We start from the raw sequence: 27,520 nt of genomic DNA on the forward strand, positions 1-27,520 counted from the left end.
AAGAAGAACAAGAGGAAGAGGAAGAACTGAAGAAGGAGAACCGAAAGGGCAGGGGCTAAAAAAAAAAAAAAAAAAAAAAAAGAATACAGCTGTCAGATTTTTAGTGGCTGTTGTCAGCCCCTCTTGACCAGGGCTGGTCAGCCAAGTTCCTTCCAAAAAAAAAAGTAAACTCTTGCACCAACGGCAACTAGCGGCCAAAACGAAAATAAACGAAGACTAAAGGACTAAATTGCAAATCAAACATTCTACACTGGTCGCATTTTCTGCCGAGTGAAACGTTTCGACTTTCGACTCTAGTAGCGCTCACTATTGTTTTTTACTTGGAAAATGGCAAGTCATATCATCAATCCTCCCTAATTCCCCCAAACTCCATCTCCCGCCAATTCCCTCAAATCCCCAATCCCCTCCTCTCCCCCCTCACCTTCCCTCCTCTCCGCCGGAAAAGTCAACTCCTCAACTTTCAGGCTACAACTCCCGTCTTCCGCATCTCTTCCCTCCACTCCTATCTCCCGTGCTCCGCCACTCCCCAACCCTAAATTCCACCCCTCCCCAAACCCTAGCTTCAAATTGACGAATTAAACCCTAGCCATGCCGTCCCTGATCTCCCAGGGCAAAATCCACCGCCTGGAGCTCGAGAATTTCAAGTCCTACCGGGGCCACCAGGTCATCGGCCCCTTCTCCGACTTCACGGCGATTATCGGCCCCAATGGCTCCGGCAAGTCCAACCTCATGGACGCCATAAGCTTCGTCCTTGGGGTCAAGACCGGCCAGCTCCGTGGGTCCCAGTTGAAGGACCTGATCTACGCCATGGACGACAGTGAGAAGAGCGAGAAAGGCCGCAGGGCGTTTGTGAGCTTGGTTTACCAGCTTGCGAATGAGTCTGAGATCCAGTTCACAAGGGCCATCACTAGCTCCGGCGGCAGTGAGTACCGCATAGACGGCAAGTCGGTATCGTGGGAAGCTTACAATGAGAAGCTTAAGTCCCTTGGAATTCTAGTCAAGGCTCGCAATTTTCTTGTCTTTCAGGTTAATTTCGTTGACCGAATACTCTTAATTGCCATAGTTTAGCTTTCTATATCCATTTTTGCCATAGGGAGTATGTTTGCTAGGAAGCAGAGTTTTTGAATGAGAATAGAAGGAGAAGGGGCATCAATAACATTTATTTGCCACACCTTGCGTTAGTGGATGAATGGAAGTTAATTATTAAATATTGATAATGTCTCCAATTGCACGTGTCATTTGTGAAATGGTGTTGGGTTAGTTAATGTAAATGTTTCGCGCTTATTGTTGAGTTCAGGCTCAAGGTACTCTTATTTGGGCACTTTGGTGTAGTGACTTATTAGAACCTTGGGCTTCCATGTTTTTAATTTTGGAAATATATCCATCCTGTTTCTAAGCCAAAATTAAAAGAGGGAAAAATATGAGAATTCACAGAAGTTGCTAAACCGTGCATTGTCTACTCATTTGCATTATTTTTCATAGACTCTAAGATGTATTGCAGCTTGTATGGTGGCTCTGATATTTGCATATCTTGACAGTGATGGGGTGACTTCTAATTACTGATTATCTTTTTCTCTTAGGGTGATGTCGAGTCCATTGCCTCTAAAAATCCTAAGGAACTCACTGGACTGCTTGAGCAGATCTCAGGGTCTGATGAGCTCAAGAGAGACTATGAAAAGTATGAAGAAGAGAAAGGCATAGCTGAAGAAAAAGCAGCCCTTGTTTATCAGAAAAAAAGAACCATAGTAGCAGAGAGGAAGCAAAAGAAAGAGCAAAAGGAAGAAGCTGAGAAGCACATTCGCCTGCAAAATGAACTGGTGCGTGTCTCAATGTTTTATATATACGTCTGTGCTTTACTGGTTACACATGTCTATATGCACACAATCATATGCATACGTTGTATAGTAGGTTTATAAGAAGTTGTTCTTATGTCTATCCTGCTGAATTGTTTCAATTTCTCTGTCGGGTGAAATTATGTAATTAATTGTACAAATGCATGTATGCATGCAAGGTATAATGTAACTGAAAAAATATTGTAGATACTAGGAACCATTCTCACACCTTCAAGAGGTTTCAGGAAAGAGGGCCTTGCATATAGCATTCCCCCTCTATCTCTTTTGTGCAAAGGTGCTCATACACAGACACACGCACACACTATCAATCTTGCATCCACATGGTTGTGTGCCACTCTCATGGATTAAATCTAATATAGGACCTGTCTTGAGTATATCGAACTTTTATCCCTGTAGACTATTTTGTTGTTGAAGTTTGTTTCTTGTACATGCTCAATAGGTGTATACTCCTATCTTTGAATCCTCTGTTTCAAAACTTTGATTTCTGTACTATGCTAATACTAAAATCACATATATTCTTTCTTGCAGAAATCTTTGAAGAGAGAACACTTTTTGTGGCAGTTGTTTAACATAGAAAAAGATATAACGAAAACAACTGATGAGCTTGAAGCTGAAAAGAGAAGCCGCGAACAGGTTATGCAAGAACTAGATGATTTTCAGCAAGAAGCAAACAAAAAGAAGAAAGAACTTGCCAAATACTTAAAAGAGATTGCTCAATGTGAAAAGAAGATTGCTGAGAGAAGTAGTAGACTTGACAGAAGTGTGAGTTTCTTTGCCTTCAACAGGAGATAGAAATTTCACGTGATATTTGTGTCCAATAACATGAAATGGTGGACAACATTTTGGTTATTACCGCATTTTGCTATCTATAAATGTCAGCAATAACATACAAACCATAGAAGAATAAGTAAGTGATTGATTACTCTGTTAGACCCTTAAACAACTGAGGCGTAAAAGTAGTTATAACCAAATATGTCATTGTTCTTTTTATTTTTACATTTTACTTATTACGGCCTACATGTCTAGTTTAAGAGTATTTGGCCATCTCACATAGCTGCTTTGGGTGAATGAACGGGTCCTTGTGATTTTTTTTTCTTCGATATATTGCTTGTTTTGCTGACCTTTTAAAATAATGGCTTCTATTCTGTAAATCCAATTGTTGTCTTATTCTTGATCAAGAGGACATCTAATGAATTATTTGATATGGTTTGTAGAAACCAGAGCTGCTGAAACTGAAAGAGGAAATGTCGCGAATAAATTCAAAAATCAAGAAAAGTAAGACAGAGCTTGGTAGAAAAGAACAAGAACGGGGGAGACATAAGGAGGAAATTAAAAAGCTGCAGAAGGGCATCCAGGATTTGACCACACAACTAGAGGATTTACAGGAAAAAGGCCGAGACAGTGGTGAAAAATTACATTTAGACGATACTAAATTAAGGGAATATTTTAAAGTGTAAGTGTTTGGTAATCTCTGCTTAATCTTATCATGGTTACTGCGTCTCAGTGTGATGATAATGTCTTGTTCCTTATGTTTGTTAAGTTGAAATTCTGTTTCTTTAGGCTTGAAACCAAAAACCATGTTCCTTTTCAAATTTGAGCTGAGGATTGAACTCATTTTCCTGCCTACCCTTCATTCTTCATGAACTTGCTAAATTACCTTCACTTAACCATAGTAGTTAACATTCTCCTTGATAAGGCTTTGTAAATTGTTATTGTTATGCTGATGTACAGGAAGGAGGATGCTGGGATGAAAACTGCAAAGCTAAAAGATGAGAAAGAGGTTCTGGATCGGCAACAGCATGCTGATCTTGAAGCTCAAAAGAATTTGGAAGAAAATCTTCAACAGTTGAGAAGTAGGGAGCGTGAACTGGATTCACAGAATGAGCAAATGCTGACAAGGCAGAGAAAAATTAAGGAAAACTCTGCAAAACACAAGCAGGAATCTAAAAATCTGAATAATGAATTGCATGTGATGCAGGAGAAACATCAGAATGCCAGGTTATTCAACTTGATTGTATGCTTGTTTTTTGATGCATTTTAAGAGTCAACCATATGTTCTGCTATGGCTTTGGCATGTGTTGCCTGGTGCTTCCCATTCCCCCATTCATTTATTTGATTAAATGTCTTCTTTAGTTTGTTATTACTTATTTTACAAGACATAATAGCAAAATGCAATGAATCTTATCTTTACTATTACCCTTTTTATGCATGCAGACAAAAGTATGAAAATCTGAAGTCAAAAATTGATGAATTAGAAAAGCAATTACGTGAACTGAAGGCCGACAGATATGAAAATGAGAGAGATTCCAGGTTGTCTCAGGCAGTGGAGACGCTCAAGCGCTTGTTTCAGGGTGTCCATGGTCGCATGACTGAACTCTGTAGGCCAACACAAAAGAAGTATAATCTTGCTGTCACTGTTGCCATGGGGAAATTTATGGATGCAGTCGTAGTTGAAGATGAACAAACAGGAAAGGAGTGTATCAAGGTGATATATGTTCTTCGAATCATTACGCTCTTGTAGAGTGTTTACACTAGCTTGTTGAGATAAAGTATAAACACGTTGCTTTCCTATTTTCGTCGGTAAAATTAAGATTTTATTTTTCTAAAGTTCATAATGATTATTCACATCACATTAGTTGTAAGGCAATCAGAATAAAAATAAAAGAAGATGGATTATAGGAAAAACTAGAGGTCTGATGTTTTTTTTTTTTCAATATTCTAATTGAGTTTAAATATTGCTGTTGGTTGTATGTGTTTAAATATTGAAATATCTCATGATACTGACGTTTATTTTTGGTTTCATGGCACACCATTGTGGATTTGTGGGATATATGTTGACAAAATTTTAATTATATATTATTTATGTGAATACGGTTCTGATACTGATACTTGCATTTCTGCAGTATTTGAAAGAACAAAGGCTTCCTCCCCAGACATTCATACCTCTCCAATCTGTTCGTGTAAAGCAAGTAATGGAGAGATTGCGTAACTTGGGTGGTACTGCAAAGCTGGTTTTTGATGTTGTCCAATATCCTTTCTTCATGTTTTTTATCACAGAATTCTTGATAGCAAATCTTCCATAATTCTGTGTCGCGGTTTTCATCTTACGGTACAGTAGAGATTGAAGTATGATGTGTTATTTTCTGTTTCTACCAGTGCCTACATTGGTTTAGTGTGCAAACTTTTATTGTCACACTGTGTGTAGTTGAGAAGTTACGCAATCTTGTGTAATCTTGTTGGTGTTTGTCTGCATGTGTAGTGCATATTTTGTTGCTCTTTATTTGTATGGATAGGAATAGGCAGAGACATTATGTGTCTGATTGATATATATATATATATATATATATATATATATATATATATATATATATATATATATATATATATATTACATGTCATGTTTTGCAGCATTGGGAGCATCTTTGATCTGGGATGGTTTGTGCTGCTAATTTTTGGTGCATTGTTGTTTTGGTAGAGGAAATCTGGTTATTGAAAACATGTTATAAGTTTCTAGAAGAAATTATGGAACATATGAAGCCGACAAATTTTTTTTTGAACAATTAAGGTGTTCAATTAAACTTGCATTGAGGATCCCAGTATGTGTCTGTTATTGATTTTTTTTTCTCTCTAAAAATTCTTTAGCTTCTTCCTTGTTCAAATTAGAGGCTTTTCTCGTCCCAAAAAAAAAAAAAAAAAAAAATTTACAGGCTTTTCTGTTCTCTCTTTTTTTTTTTTTTTCCTTCCATCTGTAGCACGAGTTTTCTTTATGCAACTCCTCACTCCTGTGGCCCTCTCCCACAAAGAAGTTTAAGTTTTCAACTGATAATAATCATCCACATTAGTATCATCACTGCATTTATTTTGGTGAACATGTTAATGCATGGAAGCATCAAGCGGACACCTTCACCATTTCATGGTTAGCTATCACTGTAGTTCACCCTCCTGATCATTATGCAATGTTCTATCCTTGATGTATTGCCTCTATTCCTTGTACATTTTTTATTTGTACGAAAACTGTAAGTTTATTCATGAGAATCTGCAAAATGGTGCTATTAGTTTGTCTACTTAACAACCAAACATTTGATCATGCTTTGGAGAAGGCTATTCTTTTTGCGGTTGGCAATACACTTGTTTGTGACGAACTTGATGAGGCTAAGCGCCTAAGCTGGAGTGGTGAGAGGTTCAAAGGTAATGAGTTCTACTTTGTTATTGATAAGTATTCTGTGTCGGGCATATTTATATTTAGCTAGATATCTAACTTTTTTGTCTACCTCTCTTAAATTAGTTGTAACTGTTGATGGAATTATGCTGTCAAAATCTGGCACAATGACTGGGGGTACCAGTGGAGGAATGGAAGCTAGATCAAAACAATGGGATGATAAAAAAGTTGAAGGTTGGTTTTGACTTTGTTTTTTGCTGTAGTTTCATTTGAATTTTTGTTGGGTTATTTTGGATGTGGTTTAACCGTTTGTTGTTTAGGACTGAAGAAGAAGAAAGAACAGTTTGAGTTGGAGCTAGAAGAGCTTGGGTCAATTAGAGAGATGCAGCTAAAAGAGTCTGAAACAGCTGGCAGAATTAGTGGGCTTGACAAGAAAATCCAATATGCAGATATTGAGAAGGTAATTGCATGTATTTACTTTTTTCTTTTGTTCACTCACATTCTACAGATACAGTTAATCTGACTGGTTTGTAATTCATAGTTGATGATTATCCTTTGGAGTCTTAAGTATGGTGGAATTTAGTATTTACTTGTGTGTCCATACCCAATTTTAGATATATCCTATTGTGTTCTCTCTGCTAGATCCCCCCTGCCCATTGCTTGAAATCCTGTCCCCGGGTGGTGTTTTTTTTTTTTTTTTTTTGTGTGTTTGGGGGGGTGGGGGGGGGGGGGGGGTGGGGGGACTGAAGAGGTTTTCAAATTTTACTTTGATATCTCTTAATTATGCTATACATGAGGTTTCCTTCTAGTCAATTCAAAACTAAAATAAGTTTTGTCACAGGAAAGCATAAAGGACAAACTTGCAAATTTGGTCCACGAGAGGCAGAATATAAAAGAAGAGATTGATCGTATCAGTCCTGATCTTCTGAAGGTATTTCTGTGATGATCACTGTGCTCTATATCTAGCTTATTCCAGCATTCTATTTCACACAAGTAGTTCCAGCAATTTAATAAAATTTTCTTGCAGCTAAAACAAGCTGTAGATAAGCGGAGCACAGAAATCAATAAGCTTGAGAAGAGGATAAATGATATTGTTGACAGACTCTACAAAGGCTTTAGTAAATCTGTTGGGGTAGATAACATTCGCGAGTATGAAGAAAAACAACTCAAGGCTACCCAATCTATGGCTGAAGAGAGGCTTAGTTTGAGTAGCCAGCTATCAAAACTGAAATACCAGTATGTTCTTCCCTGTATTTTTATCTTTTGTCAATTTTACTGCTATATGTTGGTAATCTCATCTTATTTTGGGCATACAATGGAATGTGAGTTGTGTATATTATGTTGGACACATGCATAATCCATGTGGTATATAACTTGAACATGGATAGACATGCTATTGCACGTGTGTGCATGCATTTATGCATCTTCAAATTGTGCTTTAACATTCTGACGAACTACAATTACTGCGACTGAGGAAACAACCAACTACAAGTATTTGGCCAATCATTCAGTTAGTTTTCCTCTGACCCCACCATATATATGCCTTTTGATGCGTCTTGGTCATCTTTAAAGAATGCTGTCCTGTCTATCATCACACTTCTTTAAAAAGCAGTGAACACTAAAGATAAGATGTTTGATGCCCTCCAGTTACAAGTTCCTAGTAGGGCTGTGATGACTTATCTTCAATAAAGTCACTGAGATTTTGTTTAACTTTTTAGAATAGAATCAGGAGTGCTCAAATATCAAACCCAAATAGTTTGCCGAGTTTCACCACAATTATGACTTGTCTCTGGTGTACTTATGGCATGACAGCTTGGCACCTTCTCATATTATGTGGTAAAATAGTGTTCTTTGTTTGCTTTCAGGCTAGAGTATGAGCAAAATCGGGACATGGATACACGAATTGAAGAACTCCAATCATTTATTAGTAACCTACTAAAAGATTTAGAACGGGTTCAAAAGAAAGAGGCCGAAGCCAACTCTGCAGCAGAAAAAGCCTCTGATGAGATTCTTCAGTTGAAGGAAGAAGCACAAGGTATGATAATAGTTTGGCATGGGTACCATATTATGTTTTGCAGAAATTAATTTCTTAAATTTTAGGCAGTGAGCTTGAGACTTAATCTTATGATCGTTCTTTTTCTGTCTTTTTCTCAAGTTATTCAAACCAGTTGCAAACCCACTTTATCCTTCTGTTAGGTCATATTTTTTGTATCTCTCACTATTCATGTAGAATGGAAGTCCAAGTCGGAAGGGTGTGAAAAGGAAATTCAAGAATGGAACAAGCGGGGTTCTACTGCAACATCAAATGTATCCAAACTTAATCGACAGATAAATTCTAAGGTTGGCATTTATTTTTGTTTGCGACACTTCTGTACCATGTTATATGTGAATTTGAAATCCCCAAGTCTTTTTTTTTTCCTCGCCTTGCAGGAATCGCAGATTGAGCAGCTAACATCTCGAAAGCAGGAGATAGTAGAAAATTGTGAACTACAGCAAATAAGCCTTCCGATCATTTCAGATCCAATGGAGACTGAATCCTCCACGACAGGCCCAGTATTTGATTTTGATGAGTTAGATGAGTCTCTATTGAGGAATAGGAGGCCTTCTGAGCGGGAGAAAGTTGAGTTAGACTTTAAGAAACAAATGGATGCCAAGTTATCAGAAATTGAAAGAACAGCTCCCAATTTGAAGGCCATGGACCAATATGAGGCTCTACAAGAAAAGGAAAGAGATGTAACTGGAGAGTTTGAAGTGGCCAGAAAAGAACAGAAGCAAAAGGCTGATCTGTTTAACTCGGTTAAGCAAAGGAGGTATGGATTGCTTTTACACTGCTACCAGATTGTCTAATTATTATAATGTAGTTGACCATACATGATTGCACATTGTTGGGTTTTGTAAGAGAAATTTTATGGATAGAAACTAGCAATAGGAATGATCACTGTTTACTGTTGAAAGAAAGTGAAAGAAATCATCATTAAATGGCATATATGCTCACTACCCAACACGTCTATTTTGCCCCTGGCATTTGATTGTAATGGTTTATTTGGTCAATGCAGGTATGAGTTGTTTATGGATGCCTTCAACCATATTTCCAGTAATATTGATAAGATATACAAACAACTGACGAAGAGCAATACACATCCCCTGGGTGGGACGGCATATTTGAATTTAGAAAATGAAGATGATCCCTTTTTACATGGCGTCAAGTACACTACCATGCCCCCAACAAAGCGCTTTCGAGATATGGAACAATTATCTGGCGGAGAGAAAACTGTTGCAGCGTTAGCATTACTGTTTTCCATACACAGGTATGTCTTAAAACATTAAAATAGTTTTTACCTTTACGGACATTCATGATTCCTGCACAAAAGATTCTGGGTAGACCTTGCAGCAGATACAAAGAGCACATGCTTCAATAGATATGAATACTTTAGGGGGTGGGGGATTGTGGAGTTTCTGGCACAATTGTAAGCCCTCTGACTTAATATTTAAAGTTGACTTCATGAAAAGATACAAGTATAAGCCTGTGGGTGGGGGGTGTAGCATCATTATTCCTTCCTTTCATAGAAGAGTCGGCTTTTGGTCTTCCTTTCTCTCCAATTTTTTACTCTGTTCTACTCTGGAAGTTTTGTTCTAGTTTTTGGTTTCTACTCTTTTACACTGCATAAATTAGTACCAGTAATTAATTGTTTTTTTATTTTCTTTTATGAATGCTTCAGCTATAGGCCTTCGCCTTTTTTCATACTGGATGAAGTTGATGCTGCACTGGATAACTTAAATGTAGCAAAGGTTGCTCGATTCATCCGTTCAAAGTCATGCCAAGGAGCCAGGGTTAATCAGGATACTGAAGGAGGCAATGGTTTTCAAAGTATTGTAATATCTCTAAAAGATAGCTTCTATGACAAGGCTGAAGCTCTGGTTGGGGTTTTCAGGGACGCTGACATGGGGTGAGCATCAGAACATCCTCACATGGTTAAATCCTCATCATTTATCTAATATAGTTCCTTAATGTGCTAACTGTGCTTGTGTTATTGCAGTTGTTCCAAAACACTGTCATTTGACTTGACTAAATTTCGGGAGGAGTAATGCAGTTGGATAACGACTTGTTATATAGATACAGATCAATCAGCTAGCATCCCATTTCACTGTAAATATGATTACAAGATTTGGAAGGCCGTTCGGGTTACATTCTTTTAGTAGGCATGGAAATCAGCAGTTAGGTTTCTCCGTATTAGGATGTAAAAATCACTGCTACAGGTTATGAATTAGTCAGAGGAGAAGAAGATAGTATCAGTCATAAAATGACGGACCTTCCAGAATGTAGAGGATAAATCTCAGTCATTGTTCCTTTTCTATTTCCAGCATTCAACTGTTACTATAAGACTATAAGTTGTTCCCTCACCTTTTTTCTTCTTTCATTTTATTGTTAATGTCAGGTTGCGGAGATTAGTTAGTTGACCTTTGCAAATCTAGATGTTTTTAGAACCCAGTAAGGCAAAATGTTGACTTGGACAGTGATTCTTGCACATTGTGTTGAAACTCAATTCCAAAGTTGACTTGAACCTAATCTATCTACAAGAACCACTAATTATATGCCAGCCAAGCCCCGATCAATTGGGGTTAAAAGATCAAAACACTCGTAAAAAAGCCTGTTCCATTCTCACCGTTAGTTACTACGATTGGCCAACCTAAATTTGGCGCCAGGCCTTTCTTGAGCCTGAGGTAATAGAAAAAGGAAAGATGTAAAAACATTGTGCTTTTGTGTTTCTTTATCATTCTCAACTCCCCATCATTGAATCCGAGCACCATCAATATTCAGTTTCTCCGGAAACTCCGAGTGCCGGGAATTTGAAGCACCACCCCTATAATTGTCAATGACGGAGAAGAATGATCAGGAAACCCACAATGACAATGAGCCTGATTATCATGGCAGAGACCAAGAGCTCGACTCGGCTCTGGGATATTATATTAATGACATGTTGATGGAAAGCCCCCGCGAATTATGTCCAGATAGTGACCAAGAAGGTGATGAACCTACAGCTCAAGAGGATGAGGAAACCAAAGCTGCTTTTGTGGAAATGAAGAAGAAGAAGAAGAAGAAAGCCTTGATGGAATTTCGGTGCAGAGTTGAAGATGCAATTGTGGGGAATTACCTTCTTGGAAAACCCAGCAGAAAGCTTTGCCGAGATGAAAGCTTGAGGCAAAAAGAACAACTCAAGGAGATTACCCTATGGGGTGTGCCTTTATTGCCAAGTAAAGGCCACAAAGGCACTGATGCTGTGCTCCTCAAATTCTTGAGAGCCCGGGATTTCAAGACTACCGACGCATTTGAAATGCTGAGAAGAACCCTGAAATGGCGAAAAGAATACAGGGCTGATGAAATTCTTGAAGAAGAATTGGGAGGCCGTGATCTTGATAATGTGGTGTGCATAAAGAGTAGAGACAAAGAGGGTCACCCCTTGTGTTACACTGTGTATGGACCTTTCAAGGACAAAGAGTTGTACGAGAAAACGTTCGGGTCTGAAGCGAAACGCCAACAGTTTTTGAGGTGGAGAATTCAATTCATCGAAAAGGGAATCAAGAAGCTCAACTTCAAGAGAGGGGTTGATTCGATGGTTCAGATTACGGATTTGAAGAACTCCCCAGGCCCCGATTTTAAGGAGCTTCGTTCGCTTAGTAGCAAAACTCTGCTCTTGTTACAGGAAAACTATCCTGAGCTCATTCAAAAGAATGTAAGTAGTCTCAAATTAAGCAGTTAATTAATTACAATGTGGTATATGATAATTTCTTGCTTTCATTTTACAGATTGTTATAAATGCTCCACTTTGGTACTATGTGCTCCATGTGCTCCGATCAAGGTTTCTAAGTCACAGAACTAAGAAGAAGTTCGTCTTTGCTAGACCCCAAAAGGTTACAAAGACCCTTCTCAAGTGAGTGAGATTACTACTCAAAAGTTAAAACTATCCAGTTACATTAATTATTATCTCCTCTTTCTAATACACAAGTTAATTTGCATGGAAATGATTATAAAAAAGGTTCATAGAACCAGAAGAACTCCCAGTTCAATATGGTGGCCTCAAAAGAGAGCAGGATGAGGATTTTACACCAGAGGACAAAGTATCACAGATCATAGTCAAAGGAAACACAACTAATTATATTAAAATTCCAGTTGCTGAGGTACTAATTCTCGTCTATTAATTGCCTGTTCAATTGAATTTTGATTATGGTCTTTCCATTAGGCACATTATTAGGCGTATATATTTATAGGCATAGATACATTTATATCTTCGTAGGTGTATTAATGGAGTTGGGACGGGTTCAGCCCTTGGGATTAGTCTTTAGGAATTAGGTCAGATAATAGATCCTCTCCGATATAATAAAAAGAAAAATTAGAATAAATAAATGGAGCCAAGTTGGATCTCGTTATTAATTTCAGAGTACGAAACTGGCACTCATTAGTCATTACATAATTCGAACTGTCTATGTTTAGGTCAAACTGTGATCCAGATGGGAAACCAAAATCAAAATCCAATCTAGCGCCAACATGTAATGAAGAACTTGATCTAAAGTAGAACTGAAATTACCCCAAAAACTTTGAACCCCTAAATTTTGTTGGAAGCTCTAATATCACTTTGTTGGAGCGCGGAAGTGTAAAATAAGAAATTAATTTTGGGTGGAGAGATATGGTGCATGAATGTCTCATATGTTATACAGTCTAGAGGCATGTATAGAGCTCCTAGAGAAAGATATGGAGGAGACTCTTAAAATACCAAGTAAAAAAGTTATTATGATAATACTTCTACAAAATTACTCCTCTATACACCTTACTCAACTAAACCAGTCTACTTATAGGCCACCAGACGCCACTAGACAATGTCATAAGTATGACAATTTCAACGGACATAAGTATTAAACCGTTACAATAATTTTAAACCATCCTAACTCCCATAACCTATGAAGCCACTAACTCTCACCATTATTCTCATCATAACTCTCAACATAATTCTAAATTAATTTTACTTCCAGCATCCTCCCTTAATTTAGAATTACTCTTAACTTCAAGTTCATCAAAAATTTCACGCCTTCACATCTTCATGGTCACCGTCAATGAATCAACCCCTTCTTTCTTCTTTTCTTCAACTTGCTTTATTTTCTCTTTGACATGCATCATTGTCATTCTTATACTTGTCTTAACACAGCAAGAAAATTGCCAAAATCTTCTTCACACAATACTAGTTAGCACCTTGATTTGCTTGACTTTAGTGACACTTTTCTAGTCACTTCAGGTCTTGGGAGCTTTTCCTTCCTCACTACTTAGAGAACTTTCTTTTCTCATTTTTGTGTGAGATCATTTCATACCTCACCAAGGCGTTCATGCCTCTCAAAATTCATACCCATTTTGTGAGCTGTCTATCAGTTTTAGGTTGAGTCTTGTCAATTTTTTTTTTGCACCATTGTGCTTTTAGGGAGCTTTGTCAACTTGACACCATTGTGCCATCTTCATCTTCATTATGAGACTTATGTCACTTTCAGGGAGCAATTTCCTCTTGGCACCTTTGTGCCATGCTTCATTAATCAGGGGCTTATACCCTTCATTCTTTCTTTCAGAGACATTAATCCTTCATCTTCTTTCAAGGACTTTAACCCTTTCAACTTCTTTCCGGACTTTAACCCTTCATTCCTTCTCTCATGAATTTTTACCCAATCACTGAGGATCACATTATCCTCTCTTTCTTGTTCTCCATCTTTTTCTTTCTTCTCCATATGTTTTACTCCCTAATTCATTTTCTTCTATGCAATATTCTCTTCTATTTTTCTTCCTTGCTCATCTCTCTCTCTCTCTCTCTCTCTCTCTCTCTCATTTTTCTTTTCCTCTTGCACCCCCATCAGCATTGGTTAATGCACCGCAATTTTTTTTTTCTCCAGCACCTTGCATACAACAACATAAGCAAGTCTGGGAATGGCGGGTCATTCTAACTATTCAACCTCTTTGCAACCATTAAGTTTCAAGGTTGATCTTCATTGAGAATATTGATTCTCAATTCTTTCAATAGTTTTGGAGCAAATATTTACTCCAATTATCTCACTAAGACACTATCACGTCTTTCTCATCGCTCACAATCAACACTTAAGCCAACATGCTTGACTCCATAATACTCTTACATGAACAATTTTTAACCGTACCCGAAAGATCGAGTCTAGGGCTCTGATACCACTTTGTTAGATATCAACATAAGCGTAAGATACAAAAATAATTTTGGGTAGGGAGATATGGTACTTGAATGACACACAATATGAGAGTTGTACAGCTCAAAGGCATGTACAAAGCTCCTAGAGAAGGATACATATGGAGGAGACTCTTAAAATACCTGGTAATACTTCTACAAAATTACTCCTCTACACACGTTACTCAACTAGACTAGCCTACTTATAGAGGCCTACACTAGACAATCCCATAAGAATGACAATTACAACGGATATAAGTATTAGACCGTTATAATAATCTTAAACCTTCCTAACTCCCATAACCTATGAAACTACTAACTCTCACCATTATTCTCATCATAATTCTCACAATTAATTTTACCATAACTCTCAACATTATTCTAAATTAATATTATTTCCAACAATTTTTTTGTATGATGAGATGAATCTTGTTGTAACTATTAATTTCATTTTGGGGTGTTGTTATTTTATTAGGGTGGATTGACAATGGTGTGGGATCTAACCGTGGTGGGATGGGATGTGTTGTACAAGGAAGAGTTCGTTCCTGATGATGAAGGGTCATATAAGATTTTACTCCAAGATAAGAAGAGACTGCAAGGGGAGGGTGTAAGAAACTCCTTCTACCTTAGTGAACCAGGGAAGATAATCATTTCCCTTGAGAATTGGAATTTCAAGAACAGGAGGGTTCTTTATCGGTATAAAGCCAAACCCACCATTCCCATTTACTTAACAAATAGATAGCTCTGCATGCACATAGATACTTCACTTGTACTTATTCTGGATCTAAATTATTGATTTTTGCTAATAGTCATTCAACCGATTTAGTTGGTCTGAAACTATAACTACAGGAAACATTAACGATAATCGGTATTTTGTTCAGCGATTAATAATTTGATCCTTATTTCTAAAGAACTTACAAGAAAGTATAGTTTAGTACAAGGGCGTACATACGTTGTTTATTTTTTCTGCATGTCAATCATTCTATTATCTTTGTAATTTCTGCACTTTTCTTGCCCAAATAAACTATGGATATATGCATGTAGGGTTTAGAGAGCCATTGTGTATGCAAAAGAATCTGAATAGACTAAAACTTTGAATCTTTCTACCATATTTATGCCATCCAATTTATATGATAATGTCTTATTGTGCAAATAAAAAAGAATTATCCTGATACTCAATATACAACACAACTTTAGATACCTACTAGAAAGTAGTCCCGCGCGATGCTGCGGGGCAGAACACTGTAGTTATTTTTTTTTCCTTCATTATTTAAAGATTTTGTAGTTGAGTGCGATTTAGTTAACAAAGATAACTAAAATGTACTTAAAGATATACGTACAAAAGTCAAGCGAAATTGTTTAGGAGTTGGATTACACTGTATCCACTCAATTCTTGAAGCTGCATTCTGTAGTATATGTACATACCATTATCTCACCAAAAAATGGTTATTGTGATTTCAGTACAAAGAGTTGCCATGTAGGGAGCGAAAAATATCTTCATTGCTTCTTACTCTTCAATTTATCCTATTCAAAAGTGCACATCTCATGTTGCAACTTCCCTTGCTCAACTAAGTTCTTATACTGCATTAATGGCCCTGAAAACAAATTGAATCTGTAGTTGAAGATCAGCAGAAAATAACAAACCTTGTATCAAAGTTAAAAAATCACAATTGAATTGAAAATTTACAAAGAAAAAAAATACCCTATTAAAATCAAGCATACAAAAGAAATGAAAAATAGCTAAATAATATTCCAATTGTTTAAGCAGTTTATGAATGCCCTATCAATAATTTACTTTATTCAAGTAGAAGAACCTTCATCTGAGTGCCCCAATTATTACTATTGTTCCCAATAAATATTAGAAGTTTGGCAAAAAAAAATGTTATTCAACATACATCTTGAACCAAGTTTTGGTACCATGTAATTTGAGTACTTGACATGGGATTATAGTCCCCTCCATGTTCCTAATCATATTGTTATTCACATTATCCAATTAAACTCTTAGATTGGCAAGTCATGAGTATACTAATTCTAGAATATATAAGCCAAAAGTAATATAAATCCAGTCAACCAACTGTTCCTAAAAAGTTCTAGAACATTACTTATACGTGCTGCGATGTAGCATGGTATAACATGCTTTCAATGGCAAGTATCATATTAGATATGTGGAGAACACTGAATCTCTAAGACAAATGAATGCCAAGAGAATGCTAGGAATTTTCGACATGGTGTTGTAAAATTCCACAATATAATAAGAGTAGGTAGAGTTATTCTCACAACATTCGATTGTGGATGTGACAGGACCCTAGAAGATATTCCATCAACCATTTGTCTCTCTATGGTCTAAATGTACTCAACCAATTATCTTCTACTTAGAATGTTGAAAAGTTCATAAAACCTGCAAATCATGTACCTGCAGAAAACCACAATACAGATGAAGGCTTACATTCAAATTACACACATTCAAACAAAGCAAATTATCATCCCTACACTAACTATAACAACATCAGTGCTTTAACTAATGTGATCATGCATTAACCATACAAAGAAACATGCCATGAAGAAGGAAAGATTGTTCGGATTTCTTCATTTGTTCTCATGCGGTGGTTGATCCATGCATATCTTCATTCAGTCTTATCCAACTTAGCTAGTTCTACAAATATAGATGATATGATGTCAAGGATAGTTAATGTGAAGTTTGTTATAAAAAAACATAAGTGCTAAGAGGCACAACAACTTGTTCAAAGATCTGCTCGTAAAAAGTAAGCTCCCTGTTGCAAAAGTTATTTACTAACTCTTCCTTCACAGATTCCTCTGACGCATCAACAACTAAGCAAGCCTCAGATAGCTGTTGGAGTACATTAGTTTCATTTGACTTTTTTCAGTGCCTAAGTTGAGAATAAAACGCAAAAGATGAAAAACTTAGGGATAGAGAGTAATAAATAAAAAAACAACTAATTGAGAAAAAAGTAGGTAATAGCAAACAAAGAGCAATGGGTACTCTTGGATATGATCACACTAAGGTTCGGCCTATTTTCGAAAAGGAGATCGGTGGTCAACAATGTAGGCTGATGTTGAAGCGTTTAAATAGAGGTTTGGTGACCTAATTCGGGTTCTCGGGGTGCTACAATGGGCAACTGGAAGCGTTGGCCACCAAACTTGGATTATCGGCCAATGCTGATGGGTATCATGCTTAAACTTTCTAGGTGGTGATAAACACATGAATTAGGTTAATCCTTGAGCTAAATGTCATGTAATTAAATTAATTCTTATTTTTTTAGATAATAAAGGGAATTGCGGAAATCAGGACCAAATAACGCTAAAGTAGAGTGAGTGAGAGTTGTCAACGAAAAGACGAAAAGTTGACCACGAATCGATCTCATCAAGAGGAGAGGGGACAACTAAGAGAAAAAAAAATAATAATAATAAATGGCAGCAAATTGAATTAAACTTTTTTTTTTGGTCAAATTAAATTAAACTAATTAATATTGGTTTAATTAGAGAGTGCTGACATCATGCAAAACCTTAATTATGGATGATTACTGGATGTAGCCATTCATTCCCTGACACGTGGAAACTCTATCTCTCCTTTTTCTTTTGCACGTGCCCATCTCGTTAGTCATTCCACCACAACCTTATATGTACAAATAGTAGAAAAGAATACTTCAATTCAGGGTTAATTTGATGATTCTATTCATCCCACAATGAGGGTATATATACAAGTACAAAGGAGTAGTCTAACTCTAATTGGAAACAATATTTCCATAAACAGGATATCCTAATTAAATAAAAACCTAATTACATACAGATTTACAACGATTCTACACTCCCCCTCAAGTTGGTGCATAAGTTGGTGCATAGATATCTATCATGCCCAACTTGTCAATTGAGCTGTCAAATACCTTCCTGGACACTCCTTTAGTAAGAACATCAGCTAATTGCTCCTCTGAGTTTGCAAACGGAAAGCGAATAACCTTTCTGTCAAGATTTTCTTTAATAAAATGACGGTCAACCTCCACATGCTTTGTTCTATCATGCTGAACTGGATTATGTGCAATCTCAATGGCAGCTGTATTATCACAATGCAAATCCATAGGCTTTTTAAGCTTGTATCCCAGGTCTTTCAAGACATTATGAATCCACAAAATTTCACAGACTCCGTGTGCCATACTTCAGAACTCAGCTTCTGCACTTGATCTGGCAACAACTTTCTGCTTTTTGCTACGCCAAGTGACAGGGTTCCCTCTAACAAAAGTGAAGTACCCAGATGTAGAACGTCTGTCAGTTTTATCACCAGCCCAATCTGCATCTGTGTACCTAACAACTTCCAATTCATCTTTTTTCTGAAACAGTAACCCTTTACCTGGCGCCATCTTCAAGTACTTCAAAATACGAAAGACTGCATCCATATGCTCTTCACTAGGACAATGCATAAATTGACTAACAACACTTACATCATAAGCAATATCAAGTCTAGTATGTGAAAGATAAATCAACCTTCCTACAAGACGTTGATACCTCCCTTTATCAGTTGGAACTTGATCAAGATAGATAGCAAGTCCCTGATTCATCTCAATGGGTGTCTCGATGGGTCTGCAGTCCAGCATCCCCGTTTCAGCAAGTAAATCAAGAACATATTTCCTCTGTGAAAGTGAAATCCCCTTCTTAGACCTTGCAACTTCAATACCCAAAAAATACTTCAGTTGTCCCAGATCCTTCATTTCAAACTCCTTTGACAAATACTTTTGCAATTCATTTATCTCTTTTGGATCATCCCCTGTAACAATCATGTCATCAACATACACAATAAGAGCTGTAATCTTACCACTCTTGCGCTTGATGAACAATGTATGGTCAAAATTGCTCTGTCTGTATCCAAAGGCTTTCATGGACTTTGAAAATCTTCCAAACCAAGCTCTTGGAGACTGCTTCAGGCCATACAAAGACTTCTTCAATTTACACACCTTGCCAACGTCACTTGGGTAATTCTTAACCCCTGGGGGCACATCCATGTACACTTCTTCCTCCAAATTCCCATTAAGAAACGCATTCTTCACATCAAACTGGTGCAAGGGCCAATCTTTGTTTGCTGCAAGTGAGATTAGAATCCGGACAGTATTAATCTTTGCCACAGGTGCAAAAGTCTCCTCATAATCAATCCCATAGCGTTGTGTATATCATTTGGCAACCAACCTCGCCTTGTATCTATTAATAGTTCCATCTGCATTAAGCTTCACAGTAAATACCCAACGACATCCTACAATCTTCTTTCCAACCGGCATAGGTACTAGCTCCCATGTTGCATTCTTTTGAAGAGCTTCCAATTCTTCATTCATCGCCTTTGTCCATTTTGGATCCGTCAATGCATCCTGCACGTTACTAGGAATAGATACAGTAGATAATTGATCAACAACAAGTGCATGTGACCCAGAAATCCTATGGTTAGACATAAAATTAGCTATAGGGTATTTAGCTTTGGCTTTGATATCTGGTTCATATTGTTTCTTAGGAATTCCCTTGGTAACCCTTTGAGATTTCCTAAGTTCGACACTTTCTAACCCAGAAGACTCATTACAGTTTAGGGGTACCTGAGGTGGATCATTCTGACTGGGATCTTCAGTTGGTGATGCAGAAGGGGAAATATCTTGTGTGTGAGCTTCAGATATGTCTTGATTTTGATTCAAACTATCTAGAAAAGTTGTCTCTTCTGTCTTGGAATTCACAACAATCTGTTCAGTAGTTACATTTTCTATTTCGGAATTCGCGACACTTCGTTCTGCAGTCGCATTCTGTTCGGCAGTCGCATTTTCTATTTCAGAATTCGCAACACTTCGTTCGACAGTCGCATTGTCTATTTCGGAATTTACAATGCTCTGTTCGGCAACTGCATTTTCTGTTTCCGAATTTCTACCTTCAAATCTATCCTCCAAATTTTCCAAGTCTTCAAAGACATCAAAATCAATATATAATAGAACGAGGATTTCCTTCACAACCTCTCTCCCCCTGAAGGGAAGACTGAGAAGCTCCCCATGAGTAATAAGGCTCGGATTCACGAAAAACAACATCAAGAAAGACATGTATAGTGCCAGTAAGAGGATCATAACATTGATAACCCTTCTGGAAGTCAGCATAACCAACAAAGATACACTTACGGGCACGGGGATCAAGCTTGCTGCGTTGAGGCTTGGGAATATGAACATAGGCTGTGCACCCAAACACATGGGGCTCCAAATTAGGCATATACAGGATGGTCAAAAGTGTATGAAGCTTCTGATGAGGATTCTGAAACTCAATCACTTGTGAAGGAGTACGGTTGATAAGATATGTTGTTGATTTTACTGCTTCTCCCCAATAGGACCTAGGTACATTCATGCCAAACAAGGAAGCACGAACAACTTCCATCAATTGCCTGTTCTTCTGTTCTGCTAAACCATTCTGTTGAGGAGTATAAGAATTGGAGGTTTGATGATGAATTCCATGTGACCGGCAAAACTCAATCATAGGGCCATTCACAAACTCTCCACCATTGTCAGACTGAAACACTCTAATGTATTTTTGATACTGAGTTGCCACCATTTTGTGAAATTTGGTAAACATCCCAAATACATCACTCTTATTCTTCAGTAATGATACCCATGTCATGCGAGTACAATCATCAATAAACGTTCCATAATATCGAGCTCCAGAAAGAGAAGGAATTTTCGCAGGACCCCAGACATCAGAGTGAATTTTCATAAAAGGAACAAGACTTTGATTAAGACTTGGTGAATATTAAATACGGTGGCTCTTGGCGAGTTCACAAATGTCACAATGGAAATCCAAATCACTGACAACAGAAAACAAATGAGGTTGCAGCTTCTTAAGATAACGAAAAGATAGATGACCTAAATGGCGATGCCATAACCATACAGCTTCCTTCGCATTCTCTACCCCATTGATCTAATTAGCTTGCCCCAAAAGATGCTTCTGGTTCTCTCCAGTCTCTGTCAGATCCAGGTAGTACAATTTCCCCCTTCTAACACCATAACCAAGGATCCGCCGAGTCAGAATGTCCTGAAACACACAAAAAGACGGATAGAAGGTCACAATACATGCAAGAGTTAAAATAATTTTGACCAACAGACAGAAGATTATAAGCTAGTGATGGAACAACTAAGACTTCAAGGGTTAATGTATCAAATAAAACAATAGAACCTTCTCCGGTGACCGGAGTTGGACTACCATCAGCAGTAGAGACAACAACATGAGGGGAATGTCTAAGGTTTTTCACAAGATTAGGGTCATTGGTCATATGATCAGATGCACCTGTATCAATTATCCATGTATTATTCAAAGTAACCTTACCCTTCATACCTGCTTAAGCTACATTAGCGGAGGCATTGTCTAGACGCTCTTCCTCTGTAGTAGCAATGGCGGCCTTGCCCAAATTCTTTAGTGGTTTCTTGGTAAAGTCCCACCAATCAGGGTAACCAATCACTTCATAGCACCGCTCTTTGCTATGACCTAGTTCCCCACACACAATGCACTTTCTATTTGCATATGGATTTGGTTTACCTAGAGGATGATGTGAGAAGCTTGGAGGAGGACCTGGTTTGCGTTGGACAGCCATAAGAGAAGATTTGGTAGGTATCGAATGCCCCATAGCCTGTTTCTCTGATTGCACCTTGTGAATGTAAGCATAGCTCTGCTCCAAAGAGAATTTAGGTTCCTTGCGCAGGATTTCGCCACTCACCTGATCATACTCTAGGTCAAGTCCACTCAAAAACATGTGAACACGCATCTAGGACATCGCTGAGGTCTCTTGAACTACAGCTGCAACATTATCATTCTGAGAGGCCACCCATTGATCAATCTCCTGGAACATCGCCACTAACTCATTATAGTAGGTAGGAATAGGCCATCCATTTTTCTTTACTTCAAAACACTTCTAGCTTGTTCAATTCAAAGATCCGGGTTTCATCAGAATCATCATCATAAAAAGTTTTCTCTACAGCTTCCCAAATATCTTTTGCATTAGGGAGACGAATATACCGGTTCATAAGAGAGGACTCCATGGAGTCAATGAGCCAACTTTTCACCTTTTCATTGTCTGTGGCCCAAGCTTCATACTCTGCAGAATTTATGGCGGGTTCAGCCTTCACTCCGGTCAGATAACCAACCTTCCCTTGTGCTCCAATGCGCATCCGCATGAGAGGAGTCCATATGGTGTAGTTGGATTCATTCAAGACAACACTTGTTGGGAACGCAGAGTTGTCTTGTTGGATGGTGTAGTGGTGATGGATGACTTGTGAGGATGGCACCATTGCCTTCTCGGGATTTGACTGTTCGCCTTCAATTACAGGTCCGGCCATTGAGGAATTCGGGATTTTTGCAGGATTGGGTTTTCTAGGGTTTCAAGATGGATCTGAATTTTTTTTTTTTAGAAAAAAAGGTAGGGTGATGGTGGTTTGGAATTCAATGGTGGTGGTACGCAGCGGTTTGTGGTGTTCTTTAGGATTCAGGATTCAAAGGATGCAGCGCAAGTTCAAAGGATTGAACCTGCTCTGATACCAAGTAGAAAAGAATACTTCAATTTAGGGTTAATTTGATGATTCTATTCATCCCAAAATGAGGGTATATATACAAGTACAAAGGAGTAGTCTAACTCAAATAGGAAACAATCTTTCCATAATTACAGGATATCCTAATTAAATGAAAACCTAATTACATACAGATTTACAACGATTCTACACAAATATAATGGCAATCCAGTAAAACATAGCAACTGGCAGAGGCAAAAACGTCTTGCCACTATTCATAAGGAAAACACTCCTTTAGTATATAGTATAATTACTTGGTGGTCAAAGTCCACAAAAGATTAATTAGCTACTTGGAAGAGCAATTCTCCATAGTCCATACTCCACAGTCCATACAAGTAGCTAAACTTGAGAGACATCGACTTGAGCTAAGCGAGTGTGAACTTCTCAACTGTAACACTCTCAATCTGCTACTAGACAAGGATCACTCGAATTCTCAATAAGCTCAACCTTCAAGAATATATGTGACCGAGATCCAGTTGTTTCTTACAGACGGTTAGATGAGCAAGTTTACTAATATAATTATCAAGAAGATATATTTCATATCATCTCTCCTACAGTTTTCACTTTAACTATGATAATTGTCTGCTGTAAAAGCTAATAAGTGAATGATATTGATTTCTTTTATAGTATATCAACTCTTCACATGCCATAAACATAGAGCTCACAGATGGACGATGTCCCCATCATAATATATCGAACTTCGTCCTATCAGTGAGCCGTTCCTGGACATCGGATTACGTAGTCAAGTTTCATACATTTTGTAGTTTGGCATATTGCAGACCAGGACTAGATGAAAATTAGACAGTCCTATCACTCGAGGGGGACGATTATCAGGGATCTAATAACTTACTATCATGGACAATTTTATGCGGTAGACCTTTCTGGCCGTGTTTCAGTTGTATTTGATAGTGAAGATTGTAATCGAGCACACATGAGGGTTTTTGCTCCAGAGATTAATGGAATTAATGGAAAGAAACTTCTTGGTTCTAGGCACATTAAAGTTTTAAACAACTATACTGGGTGGAATATGCACGAACTCTATTGCTTGTATTTTGTTTATTCTCCAATAAGTATGAAGTCACTACTAGTTGCAGGTTATTCGAGGTCCCAATTAGTAAAGGTAATTAATTCATGGGTTAGAGCGATCTTCTTGAGTCAAAGTGGTTCTTCCTTCTCTACTGAGGTCACTGAGTATTGGGTAGAAACACAACAATGATCGATGGAGAAGCTAGATTAATAATGTCAAGGTCCTTTAGATCTCAGGACGTCAATTCTCTAATTTAGGTCCTTAGGCCATCTCCAGCAGGGGAGAGAACTATATTGGGGTTAAGACTATAATTCTCCACTCTCCAGTAAGGCCGGGTGAAATTTTAGCACTTTCAAAGTAGAATGTATGTTTATATATATAGGTAGAGTGAGAAAAAAAGGGTCATTTTTTTCTTCATAACACAAATCTATACTTTAGTAATACATATAACGCACCAGCCCCATTTCAAAAAAAAAAAAAAAAAATTGAATACGGTTACTAGCTGCAATTATGTTTAATTGAGTTACTTGATTATTTACCGTTGGATTGCAACGATTATATCATATGGGCCGTTGGATTTCTTTTCAAATGCATGCAGCATTGCATGGCATCAGCAACCATGATAATTAAAGTGTTGGTTTTCTGTGGGTCCTAGAAGAGCCAAAGAGTCAGGGCTATTTTCAGTCCTCCCCACTCTCCTTTGGACTTGGGCCCATTTATATCTCTTTAGACTTTTTATTGTTAAAGTCCAAAATTAAAAAAAAAGGGCTAGAGATCTCATTTTGGCCCTCTTATTAGAGATGGCCTAACACTTCCATACAGGTTGTTGCTATCACAATTTTCAGGTTGTTATAACTGATACCCAAAATATGAAGGGAAAAAGAAAACCATCCAATTGGATTAACCTAGGTTACAAGGAAAAATATGTAGTTTCATGCTATTACATTGCATACTATTGATAGTGTAGGATGGAAGAATTTAGGCCATGCATATTTGGGACCAGAGATAACTAGCTATTTATCCCGATGTTCAGGTCAGTAATATATCAATGGAGTTCTTAGTTTATTTGCTTTTCTCATCTATTTTGCCCAACCATATTGTACCAGATTCAAGGCAGTAAAAATTCAAAATTAGTTTCAGTATGCATGGACAATAATGGAGACTCCATCCTCTCGCCACATATTTCATGCACTTTGTATCTTCTTCCTCCCCAAAGCCACCTGCCCCAGACCACAGAAATGAGGTGTAAACCCTTCAAACCTTCACACCATGCAAAACATCGAAATGGTCGAAGATGGCTTACACACATGCAACCCCTTCCCCTACGTGTCCCTCCCTCACCTCCTTCCCCATCCCTATAAATCCCAAACCCTTTCCACTCTCTTCCTCACCATAGTAGCTAGCTAGCTAGTATTCGACTCTCTAAAATGGCTAGGTCTTTAGCTATCTCTCTTTGCTTGCTTGTTCTCTTTCATGGCTGCTTAGCCTATCGCCAACAGTCTCAGTACAGCCAGAGCGGGCAAAATGAGTGCCAGATCAACCAGCTCCAGGCCCGCGAGCCCGACAACCGCATTGAGACTGAGGCGGGTCGGATCGAGTCATGGGACTACAACCAGGATGACTTCCAGTGCACCGGAGTCGCCGTTCAGAGAATCATCGTCGAGCGCAACGGCCTTCACTTGCCTTCTTACACCAATACTCCTCGCCTCGTTTACGTTGTCCAAGGTAATATCTAAACTTCGCCGTTTATGACCGACTTATATATGACAAAATTGCATGTTGTGTTTGTGAATGATTTTACTTGCTGTCTATTATACATGATCTACTTCAGGTAGGGGTCATCTAGGAATGGTGATGCCCGGCTGTCCCGAGACATTTGAGGAGTCCGAGCAATCTGACGAGGAACAACAGGGCTCGCAACAACAACCACGGCAAGGCCGCCAGCAACAGGGACGCCGACAAGGACAATATGGACGAGAAGGCCAACAGGGAGAACAAGAGAGCTTCGAACAGCTAGACCGACACCAGAGGGTGCGACGCGTCAAGGAAGGTGACGTTATCGCCATCCCTGCCGGAGTCACAACCTGGTCCTACAACGACGGTGACCAATCTCTCATTTTTGTCAGTCTTCTAGACATCAGCAACAATCACAACCAGCTTGACCAAAACCCAAGGGTACATTTTCTTATCAACATTTTGATACTATATATGTATGTGTTAATGTTAACAAACCATTTAAATATATTGCATGCTTTACTCACTTAATTGCTGCTTGATCCGTATATGCAGCGATTCTATCTTGCTGGTAACCCAAAAGATGAGTTCAACCAACAAGGCCAAAGCCGAGGCCAATCGAGACAACAACAAGAACAACAGGGAAGGAGCAGACGCCAACAACAGGGAAACAACAACAACAACATCTTTGCCGGATTCGACACCAGACTCCTCGCCGATGCTCTCAACATCGACCAACAGACCGCTCAGCAGCTCCAGGGACAGAACGACAACAGGCCACAGATTGTTAGGGTTCAGGGACGTCTCGACTTCATCCAGCCTCCTGAGTCAATGAGGGAGGAAAGACAACTCCAAGGACAACAGGGACAACAGGGACAGAATGGCTTTGAGGAGGTATTCTGCCACATGAAGATCAAGCAGAACATCGGCAAGCCTTCATTGGCAGACGTCTTCAGCCCGCAAGCCGGTCGCATCAGCACCCTCAACGGCTTCAGCATGCCTATTCTCAGGCACCTCCGTCTCAGTGCTGAGAGAGGCTTTTTGTACAACGTCAGTATTCTATGCATGCAGTTTGCTAGTTAATTTTAGTTACCCGTTGAGTAATTGATGATGATTTTTATCTGGTATGGCACATGCAGAATGCTATCCACAGCCCACACTGGAACTTGAATGCCCATGAGATAGTCTATGTCATCAGAGGTAGCGCCAGGGTTCAGGTGGTGAACGACAACGGCGAGACCATCTTGGACGACCAGGTCCGCCAGGGACAGCTCTTCGTCGTGCCACAGAACCACGCCGTGTTGCAGAAGGCCATGAGCAACGGATACGAGTACATTGCCTTCAAGACTGAGGACAATGCCATGATGAACACCATGGCAGGCAGGACCTCCGTTCTGCGGGCACTTCCCGACGTGGTCCTAGCCAACGCTTACCAGATGGACCGTGAGCAGGCAAGGAACCTCAAGTACAACAGGCAGGAGACCCTTGCCTTGAGCTCCTCAAGGTCTTTCCAGTCACAGAGGAGTTGGTGGGCTATTGCTTAAATGAAAGTATGCATGGTGCAATGAATATATATGTAAAAATAATGTGATGCGGCATGTAGTGTTTTAGTCTTTTAGCATCAAGCTAGCTAAGGAGTAGAGTTCGAGGGAATAAAAGTGCCTTGTATGGCTCTCTTGTAGTGTGAGAGGTCTAATGTACGAAGTTATATATAATTACCTAGCTACTACTGCATATGTACTTGTAAACTTATGCATGCTTTCTAATGAATTTTCACTTTTTTTGGTTTGCCTTCATTATATATGCTACTCTTTCAATACATACACACACATACAGATCTTATTCAGAGCTAGCGGAGCTCCGCTTTGAAATTAACGTGTGAAGTTTTAAGTTCTGGGTCATTTTTCGGTCGCATATCTACATCTCGACCGTTCAGTTTTTAG

General features: G+C 38.6%; 3 protein-coding genes across 3 annotated transcripts; all 3 read left to right on the forward strand.

The window, feature by feature from the left end:
• Nucleotides 1-291: 291 nt before the first annotated feature.
• Nucleotides 292-10,465, forward strand: LOC112170068 (structural maintenance of chromosomes protein 1). The gene is made up of 18 exons (XM_024307214.2): nucleotides 292-1,026; nucleotides 1,581-1,817; nucleotides 2,382-2,615; nucleotides 3,068-3,306; nucleotides 3,585-3,851; nucleotides 4,068-4,338; nucleotides 4,757-4,881; nucleotides 5,932-6,041; nucleotides 6,139-6,246; nucleotides 6,333-6,472; nucleotides 6,854-6,943; nucleotides 7,040-7,248; nucleotides 7,878-8,047; nucleotides 8,243-8,352; nucleotides 8,443-8,822; nucleotides 9,069-9,320; nucleotides 9,732-9,959; nucleotides 10,050-10,465. Exons 1-18 carry the CDS (start codon nucleotides 589-591, stop codon nucleotides 10,096-10,098), a joined length of 3,657 nt encoding a protein of 1,218 aa, XP_024162982.1. The 5' UTR covers nucleotides 292-588; the 3' UTR covers nucleotides 10,099-10,465.
• Nucleotides 10,466-10,608: 143 nt separating this feature from the next.
• On the forward strand, nucleotides 10,609-15,058 carry LOC112170069 (patellin-4). Its single transcript, XM_024307215.2, has 4 exons — nucleotides 10,609-11,744; nucleotides 11,818-11,942; nucleotides 12,048-12,189; nucleotides 14,713-15,058. The coding sequence occupies exons 1-4, from the start codon at nucleotides 10,887-10,889 to the stop codon at nucleotides 14,977-14,979; spliced, it is 1,392 nt and encodes a 463-aa protein (XP_024162983.1). The 5' UTR covers nucleotides 10,609-10,886; the 3' UTR covers nucleotides 14,980-15,058.
• Nucleotides 15,059-24,863: 9,805 nt separating this feature from the next.
• Nucleotides 24,864-27,219, forward strand: LOC112171527 (prunin 1 Pru du 6). Its single transcript, XM_024308698.2, has 4 exons — nucleotides 24,864-25,568; nucleotides 25,675-26,018; nucleotides 26,133-26,627; nucleotides 26,717-27,219. The coding sequence occupies exons 1-4, from the start codon at nucleotides 25,271-25,273 to the stop codon at nucleotides 27,119-27,121; spliced, it is 1,542 nt and encodes a 513-aa protein (XP_024164466.1). The 5' UTR covers nucleotides 24,864-25,270; the 3' UTR covers nucleotides 27,122-27,219.
• Nucleotides 27,220-27,520: the final 301 nt, after the last annotated feature.

The sequence above is a fragment of the Rosa chinensis genome, chromosome 6 (genome assembly GCF_002994745.2).
Source record: "Rosa chinensis cultivar Old Blush chromosome 6, RchiOBHm-V2, whole genome shotgun sequence".
Lineage (NCBI taxonomy): Eukaryota > Viridiplantae > Streptophyta > Magnoliopsida > Rosales > Rosaceae > Rosa > Rosa chinensis.

Coding starts and splice junctions, on each gene's coding strand:
- LOC112170068 (XM_024307214.2), top strand. CDS start 589: ATGCCGTCCCTGATCTCCCAGGGCAAAATCCACCGCCTGGAGCTCGAG. Junction 6,944..7,039: donor TCAGTCCTGATCTTCTGAAG/GTATTTCTGTGA, acceptor ATTTTCTTGCAG/CTAAAACAAGCTGTAGATAA. Junction 8,353..8,442: donor ATCGACAGATAAATTCTAAG/GTTGGCATTTAT, acceptor CTCGCCTTGCAG/GAATCGCAGATTGAGCAGCT.
- LOC112170069 (XM_024307215.2), top strand. CDS start 10,887: ATGACGGAGAAGAATGATCAGGAAACCCACAATGACAATGAGCCTGAT. Junction 11,745..11,817: donor CTGAGCTCATTCAAAAGAAT/GTAAGTAGTCTC, acceptor TTCATTTTACAG/ATTGTTATAAATGCTCCACT. Junction 12,190..14,712: donor TTAAAATTCCAGTTGCTGAG/GTACTAATTCTC, acceptor TTATTTTATTAG/GGTGGATTGACAATGGTGTG.
- LOC112171527 (XM_024308698.2), top strand. CDS start 25,271: ATGGCTAGGTCTTTAGCTATCTCTCTTTGCTTGCTTGTTCTCTTTCAT. Junction 25,569..25,674: donor CCTCGTTTACGTTGTCCAAG/GTAATATCTAAA, acceptor GATCTACTTCAG/GTAGGGGTCATCTAGGAATG. Junction 26,628..26,716: donor AGAGAGGCTTTTTGTACAAC/GTCAGTATTCTA, acceptor TGGCACATGCAG/AATGCTATCCACAGCCCACA.